The following is a 10392-nucleotide window of genomic DNA, read 5'->3' as shown; positions in this document are numbered from 1 at the left end:
ATATTATTTAGTCCAATAATTCAAGTAGGAGGTAGAAGATTAGGATCTTCATTTAGGCACCTCGTGTTATCATAGATGTCATGTATGGGGTAGGAAGAACATGCTTCCATTTAGGAACCCCTTGAATGTTCACCACTTCACTTGATGTAAAAACAACCAAGGAGGGTCACGAACTAGGATTAGCACAATAACATAAACAACCTAACTATAGAGAAATCATCAAATCATGTGAGGATTGTATGTAGGACAACCCAAGTTGTTCCATAATCACTCATTCATCAAGATCTAAGCTTGACATGATTTGTGGGTTAAATACCCTAACAAAACAGAGAGTATTTGAGGTTTTAACCTCTGATTTATAGTGTCTCAACCTTGTTTTTAAGCCTAATCAACCGTAAGATAGGTTGTAAGCATTAGGACATAGGTGTGAGATGAGTTAGACTCATGTCTAAACAAAGATTAATGAAAACAAATTTAAACAGTGGACTTTGAAGCCTTTTTGCCGGAGTTCCAGGGACTTGTTTGCTGTGAAACACCCCTAGAATCAAAGCCAAGGTCAAGCCAAGCGTTCTGAAAAAAGAATGGACCAAAACAGATAAGAAATGAAGAAGTTATGCCCATTTTCGTAAAGCTCGATGAATCTGTCCGAACTCTGATTTGCAGCAACGATATTTGAGTGATTGAGAGAGATTTGGGAGTGTTTATAAAGTGTTTTGAGCTTGGAGAAGGTGTGTATTTATAGGGGAGAATTAGGGTTAAGTGGTTGAGCATTAATTATGATTAGTTGGGAGGGTTAAGTAAATAAAAAAAATAAAATGTTGCTGCCTCAAAACTTGCGGTCGGACATGAGCTGGCCGAAATCTTGGCCATGTTCAGCTTATAGGTTTTATTTAATTATCTAATGAAGTCCCACTAATAATATTAATGTATCACAATTCTTTCATTATACAATGAACATGTAATAATAGTCAAAAGGCATGAAAATGTGGCTGCAAAGTAGTCTACGGTCGCACATTTCCCTCCTATTTTCTTTTTTTTCTTTTTTTTTCCTTATTTTTTAAACTGAAGTTTGATATCATAAAGTAACATTGATTAAATAATATATATGACTAGTTTAATATTTAATTAACGATATCTCAAGGTACATTATGTTCTATAATATAAAATTTAGGTAAAATTACATGACATAGTTTAAGTAACAAACGTAAGAGGTGAGTAAATATATGAACCAAAATGGTATGTATGGATTGAGAAATGTATAACAATGTAACTACAAAAATAGCATGTTTAAGGTCATGCATTCATGATACTTATTTGTAGGTTAAACGTGTCTTTAGGAGAAGCATGAATACGTATCGAATGATGGTATGTATCAAAGGTATAAACGGATTTAAATGTACAAGCATGATTAGATAAACATAGTATAATTGGTATGAAATACTCAATTTTATTACGATCGACGTTACAAATTACGAAAATGGGAGCGAAATAAGAATACGTTATGGATGTAAAAAAAAATAGGTACATGAATAATCTTTTTAATTAAAGTAAGTTTCAAAAAAAAAAAAAACGAGGCGTTACATCACCATTGAAACTTATGGTAGTGTCGTCGTTGTCAGCGACGATGTCGTCGGTGGTGGTTGAGACCACCCGTAGTGGTTGCAAATTTGGGCGTTTCTGGGGCTCAATCACGCCCATGTCGCCCACATCCCCACTACGCATGGGCGTGTTTGGCAGTTTTGTTGTTGAGGCGTCTTTTAAATCACGCCTAAAGGGGGGTTTTGTTGTCCAATCACATTTCAGCTTCTATTATTTGGTCAATAAGATTTTTTAAATGTTTATTTTATTTTATTTTGTTACAAACATAATGCCCCACAATCCCCACATCCCCACTACACCCATTTTAGAAAACGCCCAATATTGCCCCATTGCTGACTGGGCTGCCACATGGTGCAAAACGCCAGAGGGTGAATATTGCCCGCTACGCATGGTCTGAGACTAAAGGGTATGGGGGCCGACGCCCCCCTCGGCCCGGCTAGTCCCAAACGGCTCCCACAAGACGCGGGCGACGTGCCTCCTTTTCAAATTTCTAGCCGTTACAAACAACTATATTATTAAAAAAAAACTATTTTACCTTTAAATAAATACCCCTTATCTCATCCATTTTTATATCAATTTCTCAACACTTCTCTCATTCTCATCCAATTTTATAAAAAGCACTCCATCTTTTTTATACAATCATGAATCCATTCAACCCAAACAACCCCAACCCGAACAATCCTAACCCAAACCAACCTAACTTTTTTTCGACTCCCGCTTACACTCCGACTATCGATCCTTCATTGGTGTCTCCGCAATTTACGTTTTCGGGTTTCCAACAATCACCCAACGCCTTCAAACAAATGTCCCAAGTTCAACAAATGCAACAATACCAAGCACTCCAACAATTCATGCAACGCAACTCGTTTGAACAATTCCAATCGCAACCGCCAACTTCCCAACCGCAACTCCCGGTTCAACTTGACGATGATGATGAAGAAGTCGTCCCCGAATCGCCACCTCAAGAGCTCAAGCGCAAAAAGAACAAGGGGAAGGGGAAGGCGGTTGAAATCGTACCCGAAACCGCGCCAAAAAGCGGTTCGAGAGCAAAGCCGAGACCTTGGACAAAAATAGAGGAGGAGGCGCTAGCAATGGCGTTTGTTAAGTCCTCAACTTGCCCGATTATCGGTATGAACCAAAGTTTATTTTTTTAATTTAAATTTAAAAAGATTTATTTTTTATTTTTACTAATGCATTTTTTTTAAATTTAGGGAACAACCAAACGGGTAGTAGTTTTTGGAAGGCGACAACGGAAAGATTTAACGGGATTATGGAGCAAGGCCCGATGCGTGATCTCGATTCCGTCTCGGGCAAGTGGCGTAAAATGAGCAAGGCCATCAATACCTTTAGCGGGTATTATAACCAAATTTACACTAATCCTCCTAGTGGGAGTAACGATGAGGACATTCTTAACCTTGCTTTGGCTAAGTGGGACTCTAAAAATTCAACGCCTTTCCCGCACCTCCGAGCATGGAACATTTTAAAGAAAGAAAACAAATGGAAGCCGGTTCCAAATGAGGTCGCAACCGCCAAACGAAGTAAAACTTCTGAGTCCGGAAGTTATAGTGCGGGAGGCTCCACCGCTCCTTGTCAAATCGACATAAACGACGACCCGGAATATGACGAGGATGTGTTGCCCGTTCACGAGTCGGAACGTCCCACCGGAAGGGACAAAGCAAAAAAAGCGGCGGCTGGAAAGCGAAAAGGGGGCGGCTCGAGCCAAACGACTTCGGGGGCGGGTTCGAAAATGGACGAGTTGATATCCGAATTCCGTTCGTTCAGAGAGCTCGCGGCCGAAAAATATAGTTACAAGAAAACCTTGTCGGCCGACTATGCTCGAGCGGAGGATTTTAGGATTATGAGGTTGGATCTCGACTCGGTTTCGGAAGATGAATGCGAGGTTTATCGGAGGATGAAAGAGGAGATTAAGAAAAAATTGACGTCGTAGGTTGTTTACTTTTTTAATCGTATCGTTATTTTTTTTTTCGTTTTTATGTTTACCGTTTCTAGGATTAGTAATTTTAATTTTTAGGAAATATAATTTTTTTTATGTTATGAAATAAATTTAATTATGTTGTTTTATGTTTTAATTTTTATAAAGTTAACAAAAAAAAGTTAGAAAATTATAAAATAATTAGGTGGGGTAGGCCCATCCTCCACCCCCTCAAAATGCAAGAAGGCCCATCCTCCATGGAATGGTTACGTGACGCCTACGTAACTGCCCATCCTCATGGGGATATGACTCTCCATACCCTCTAGTCTAATAGTGAGATCGCTCCAGGAGGTAGAGGTATGTGTGAGCTAGGTGAGGATGGACGCTCCTTTGTCCTTTTTCCAGTTTTGCCCAACCTTCCTGTTTTTTCCAACCTATAGTATAGTTTACTAATGAAACAAAAAACAAAATAAAACAAAAAAATTCCCTAAAAAATCTACGTTCTAGAGTTTATTAATTAAAAAAAAGAAAAAAAAAACAAAAATATTTTGTGTTCTTACATTTAAGGAAGGAAAATAAAAAATATTTTGTTTATACATGTCAGTATATACAAGACTTATACACATGTGTATTATTCAAGTACATAGTTTCTATTTGAACTATGTAAAGGTATAAGAAACGTATCTAAATTTATATTGGATAATAACAAGTAAGCTATTGTACAAAAATATTAATTTATATTTATATGTTTAATGATATTTTTATTAAATTGAAGGAGATAATGCCACGTGACAATGATATTAATTGAAACCCTTTGTTAGAAGTTAGATTTCTATTAGTTATTTTATTAGTTCACGTATACACAAATTAACTGGGTTAACTTTTAGGTAGTATGAGATCAGTAAAGGACAATATATTCATAGTTGAGAATGTCAGTAAACATTTCAGTAATTAGGATTAATCCCAACCAAAGAGTCAAAGTTGGAATTATTAGAATCTAATAATAACACACAATTTTTTTTGCACTTGCATTCATCAGTATTAAAAGCTAACTATATTATGATTTAGCCTATAAGTTTTTGGTCACATCAAGTATAAACATTCGTCATTAAGAGATGAGAATAACAAACTATATTTCTTCAAGCCACATATGAGTTACAAGGACTAATTGATGACCACATATATATGTGTGACTAAACAAAAGTTAGAGATATCACACCATATTTCTTCAAGCCAAATATGAGTTACAAGTATGAATTTGAATCTAGCATTACTTTCTAATTAAGAGGCATTTGGTCTAATAACATTGTTGAATTCTCCTTAATCAAATGATAAAACGACGAGCTACAAACCAACTGAAAGTATTTAGATGAATTTTACGTGATGTAGTATTAGGCCACCTAGGGTGGTCCGTTTTCAAACCCCCATCACGCATGATACCTAACAACACACCGCTGCCACTTAAATTTTTCATGCGTTAAAATTAAAACGTGTTAACTATGTGACACGTGAAAAATCAAAAAACCGACCGTTGGGGTTGACCGTTCCACCTCAATTCGACTGTTTGAAAGGTTTTTTATATAAACAAACAATATTTTAAAATCCAAATAATTCTCCAACTCAATCCAAACATTCTTCATTTAAATTCAAACATTCTTTCAAATTCAAAAAAATTCAATACAAAGATGGATGGTTCAAGCAAGAGAGGATTGGGTTTCAAAGAAGAGGGGTCATATGACTCTTTAATTAGTTAAAGGACCTAAATAGTAAAATCTAGAAGTACAAGAGCCTAAAATAAAAGTATCATTTTCTATGAGTCGGCAGATAACATGGAAAAGCAGTGTTGTCACAACTCATAAAAGTAGAGGCAAGACAAACCTTGGCGCACTTTAGCAACCGCATTCCTACTAAAATACGCCACTCTTCCTCTACCCTGTTTCCCTCCACCATCCCTTCCCTCTCCTTCAAGTCTCTTATCGTTTTCAATCACACAGTGATTACACTCTCAAAACACGCACATAAATACCATTCGATCGAGGTTTACGGAGTTTTACCGAAGAAAAGTAGCGAGCGAATGTGCAGTGAAGTTGAACAATGGCGGTGTTGTCACCTTCTCTGCAAGGCAGTTTCTCTGCCACTTCTTCTAAGGTAAACCCTAACATTTTGTGTGCGTGTTTGATGCGTATATTCATCGTCTTTTGAAGTTTGTTGCAGGCTTCTTGTTGAGCGATGAATAAATAGATAAATAAATAAATACTAGCTGTTGTTCTGCCTCTAATTGATTGAGTTTCATTCGGTTATTTGTTTTTTGATTATCTGAATTGAGAGTGTGAATCGTATAGAAATTAATTTGGAATTGATTTTGTATTGTCTAGCTTAGGGTTTGTTTCATTGATGTGGAGTAGATGATAGATAGGTACAGTTTTAGGGATCATATTATTATAGAACTGGAATGTTTTGACTAATATCTGAATACCTTGATAATATGAAGATATCTATTATGCCTATGCCTAAACAAGAAAAAGTAATGGTAAACTGGTTTCAGGTTCCTATGGTCATTTGCCTTTAGGAGAGCATGTTAATTTTTTAATAATCTCTTCTGTGATTCTACTGTAAAGAGCATGTGGCCTCTTGTCAAATACTCAAATGCCTGTATGCTTCATTGCTTTGAGTACAAGCAATAACAAACAGGCCATGTTACTTGAACATGTGGTTCTTAGGCTATGCGGTATGGTAGAGGCCCATTCTTGGAGGATGATCCGCCATGTAAGCGCCACATAGATCGGGTGTGAGGATGGGGCAAAGAGGACGGAGGTAAGGAAATGGAGGATGGGCCTAAAATATATATGTATTTGTATGTATATGTTGTATGTATATATGTGTGTGAGAGGGGGAGGCCCGTCCAATTCGTCTCACCCCCGTCGATGGCGACGAAGGAGGCACGGCGACGGAGGGCAGCAAATGGAGAGGGGGCACAACGACGTTGCTGGACGGTCCCCATACTGTCCAGCCTTGCAATGAGTCTGAAAATAAGTTAGTGGAGTAAATTATGCAGATGTTCCCTATCATGTCCATATTTTTGATTTGGTTCCAACCATTTATAACATGTTGGTCCCTAACAGTTAACAAATGTCAGATATGGCTGTTAAGTTGACGTGAAAAGACCACATTACCCTTTTCATTCCACAGGGACTGTTTGTGCAACTTAGTCTAAGTTAGTGTTATAGTTGAACTTAAGCTTGTAGGCGTGTGTTGAGGCCTGAGTTTGGTTCGTGTCTAAACTATAATCAAACATTTCAATAACTTAGGTTACTTACATGTATTTTGTAAGGGTATTACTATTGTGCTCAACTGGCACTAAATGTTGTGAATTGTATAGTTAGTCATTTCAAACATATTTATAAGCTTTTCATGCTCTTATTCTCAACATCCGTCTTTTATGGAATTCCTGAATGTGACTAAACTTACTGCAAAGAGTGAAATTAGTTATCAAAAACTCTGCAAGTTAAACCGTCCTTGCTGTTGGCTCTTGTTCTTCAGAAAAACTCTGTAAATTAAACCTGTTGGATCTTTTGTATGAATGCGTATGTGATGCTAAAAGTATCTCTGATAGTAGAATGTTGTGGAGATTCAACAACGAAAGGTTTTTTTAGACCACATTTTAAAGACAGCAGAATGTAATATTTAATCAAAGATGAAATTTCATGTGATTCCTATTCGAACCATTGATGGGGGCTTTCATACATTGCTTGTTAAGTTTTTATGGATCAGAGTAGCCACAATTTATAAATAGTTATCAAGGGGCTTCATGGTTTCGAGTTTGTTTAAATAGCTTCTAAAGTATTTGTGATACACATTGTTGCAGTTTCCCGTTGTGAGGTCCAGTTTGTTTAAGCAAAGGTCATTCAGATGCCAAAAGAGGGGTCATTCTGCATGGATCATCAGAGCGGTAATGAACAAAGAATCGAGCATCAACGATGACGAGGCAATAGAACCCACAAGGATTCTTCTAGAAAGACTCTTTGTCCAAACACAGAAGCTCGAAGAGAAAATCGGTAAAGATTTGAATCTACCTCAGGATATCCAGTTGGAACTGAATCTTGGAACGCTGGAATCAGATCTTCAGGAAGCCCTAACTGTTTTAAGAAAAAAAGTTGAAAATTTAGAAGACGCTGAAAACAAATTGCTCTCAGAATATCGTGAACTAAGAGAAGCAAAAGAGGACTTGCGTAAACGGGAAGCAGTTATAGAATCCACATTATTGAGGCAGGAGATGCTTGAAAATGAGCTAAAACAAGCTAATCTTGATTTGGCATTTCAAGCAACCGAAATCGAGAATCTAAAACTTCAACTTGAAAAGCAAGATAAGGAGATAACTGCAGCCCAATCGGCACTTGTATTGAAACAAAACGAGATCGATGTCATGGTCAACGAGTTGAGATTAAAGACTGAAGAAGACGCAAATATCGAATCCGAGCTTAGGTTAAAAAACCAGCTTTTGGTCGAGACTAAAGAAATAGTGAATAAACAAACACTCGAGATTGAAGAACTGAAGAAAGCTGTTGAGGAGAAAGATGAAGAAGTACGAATTGCTATGGCGCTTTTTGAAATTGAAGAAGAGAAGCTGAAAGTTGTTGAGGGAAATTTGGAAAAACAAACGTTGGATTGGCTTTTAGCTCATGAAGAATTGAAGAATTTAGCAGATGAAGAATCTGAACGTGCAGTTGACCATAACAAAAATTTACAAGAATTTACGAGAGTGAAAAAGCTACTTGCTGACGTGAGGTTAGAGTTGGTATCGTCGCAGGAATCTCTAACTTTATCTAGAAAAAAAATGGAAGATCAACAAGAGGTTCTCGAAAAGAAGCTTTTAGAACTTGAAGAATATCGAGAATGCTTGAATTCATATGTTAAAAGTCTTGGAGATGCTGAGGTGGAAGTTGAAAGTGAAAGAGCTAAGCTTAGATTAGCAGAGGCTCGGAATCAAGAACTTAAACGGGATTTATCGATTGAGAAAGACGTAATCAAGGAGTTACAGAATCAACTGAATGAGGAAAAACGGTCTTTGTTACAAGCAACTGAAGAATTGTCGGTTCTTAGAGACGAACTGGACCGGAAAACATCAGAATACAAGTCAATGCGAAACGCTCTCGAGTCTAAAGAGTCTCAACTTGTGGAAGCAAAATTAGAGATTCAACAGTTAAAATCCAAGCAGGCGTTTCTCGAGGTAATGTTGATGGAGAAAGAATCCGAACTATCTCAATCACAAGAAATGTTGAGTGAAGTGAATCAAGAAATCTTGAATCTAAAAGCGCTTCTAAGCGATAGAGAAACCGAACTTACCGAAACTACAACAATGCTAAAAGAAAAAGACAAACTGGTTGAAAAGATCCAGCATGACCGAAACGAGTCAAATTTGAAGTATGTTGAAGCCACAACCGTTGTAGAACGGATTTTCGAGCTTACAAACAAAGTCGTGAGTAGTATTGAACACGAAGGCAGAATTTTATCCAAAGAGAAACAGCTTGAAACCGAACTTGATTTGATCATGGAAACATTAAGGTCACGGGAAATGGAAGTTTTACAGACCCGAAGAGCACTTACAGTCAAAGAAAACGAGCTTAAAATGGCTCTGGATAAACTAAACGAACGTGAGAACGAGATGAAGGAAATGAAGCAAGAACTGACAAAAGATGCTGATGACTTGAGGAAGCTTTACGAAATGGTGCAAGAGAGAATCGGTGACAAAAGCATCGGTGAATTGGCAATTGAAAAGCTGGAACTAGAAGCTGCTCAACTTGAAGTTGAAGCTGCAACAAGTGCTCTTGAGAAACTTACCGAGATGAGTCGGGAGCTTGTACGTACAACTAGTTTACTTATCGATGCTGATTATGATCTTGATGTTTCAACAAAAAACATTCCCGAAAGGGAGGTTCCCGTTGTTGAAAACGGGTGTTTCGCAGAACTGAAAACCGAAGTTGCGCGGCTCTCAGATTTCACTCAAAAGCTTATACAAGATGCTGGAATCGCTGGGAACTCCGGTGATGTTTGCGGGTAAGTTCTCATTCATGGTGTTGTAGATGTATCACCAAGTGTTCGGTGTTTGTATTGCTAGAAACTGCATTTAGTACGCATGTTAACTGTACATCGAACCTGTTACCTATCTTTTAGATGTGACAGAAATGGCAGTGAGATAATGAATTAAAATGGCGTTTTGTCAAGACAATGTAATATGTCGGGGTCCAAAATTCCCATATTTTTTTCAGTTTGTGTTTAAATGTATTAAATGTGATTATAACATCTATATAACACGATTTACGAAATTGTGAGCATTTGAATGTAAGATATGTTTCTTTTAGATAATTTTGTCCCTTCTCATGAGATGGATTTTGTAATATAAAGTGAAGAGAGGGGGGTTTTTAATTGGTAAAACCATTGAAGTTAAGTTGTTGCTCGACGGTTTGAGCCCATCAAAGACGGATTTGTGAATTTAAGCCGTTAAAAATGTAATATAATGTAACCACTGACCAGAAATAGTTTGAAATATGAATAACAGTACAACAAACAAAGAAAAACAAACAAAGAAAAGTTGGTAAAAGAGACCTGGTAAATATAAAGTAATTATATAACAATGCCATAAAAAATATAATATTTGAAGTCTGAGAGCATTCACATTCTATCCATCAAATTATGAGAAAGAGGTTTTTATATTATAAAAAAGTGGTGGGGTCTTCATCGAATCGAATTTTCGAATTATTCGAATAATTTTTATTTTCCTTTGAATTCAAATTCGATTAAAACCTACCAAATTCGATTAGAATAAAAAACCCAATTCGTAATCGATTAAAAATCCGAATTCG

At 37.0% G+C, this 10392-nt stretch overlaps 2 protein-coding genes across 2 annotated transcripts; both read left to right on the top strand.

Annotated features, from left to right (window-relative positions):
* The first annotated feature begins 2240 nt into the window (after positions 1 to 2240).
* LOC110919379 lies at positions 2241 to 3547 on the top strand. Its single transcript, XM_022163652.1, has 2 exons — positions 2241 to 2727; positions 2811 to 3547. The coding sequence occupies exons 1-2, from the start codon at positions 2241 to 2243 to the stop codon at positions 3545 to 3547; spliced, it is 1224 nt and encodes a 407-aa protein (XP_022019344.1).
* Positions 3548 to 5354: 1807 nt separating this feature from the next.
* LOC110918481 (putative leucine-rich repeat-containing protein DDB_G0290503) lies at positions 5355 to 9855 on the top strand. Its single transcript, XM_022162786.2, has 2 exons — positions 5355 to 5680; positions 7398 to 9855. The coding sequence occupies exons 1-2, from the start codon at positions 5627 to 5629 to the stop codon at positions 9588 to 9590; spliced, it is 2247 nt and encodes a 748-aa protein (XP_022018478.1). The 5' UTR covers positions 5355 to 5626; the 3' UTR covers positions 9591 to 9855.
* Positions 9856 to 10392: the final 537 nt, after the last annotated feature.

The sequence above is a fragment of the Helianthus annuus genome, chromosome 16, assembly GCF_002127325.2.
Source record: "Helianthus annuus cultivar XRQ/B chromosome 16, HanXRQr2.0-SUNRISE, whole genome shotgun sequence".
In the NCBI taxonomy this organism is placed as follows: domain Eukaryota; kingdom Viridiplantae; phylum Streptophyta; class Magnoliopsida; order Asterales; family Asteraceae; genus Helianthus; species Helianthus annuus.
The sequence above is the reverse complement of the archived record's forward strand: the minus strand, read 5'-3'. Positions and strand labels throughout refer to the sequence as shown.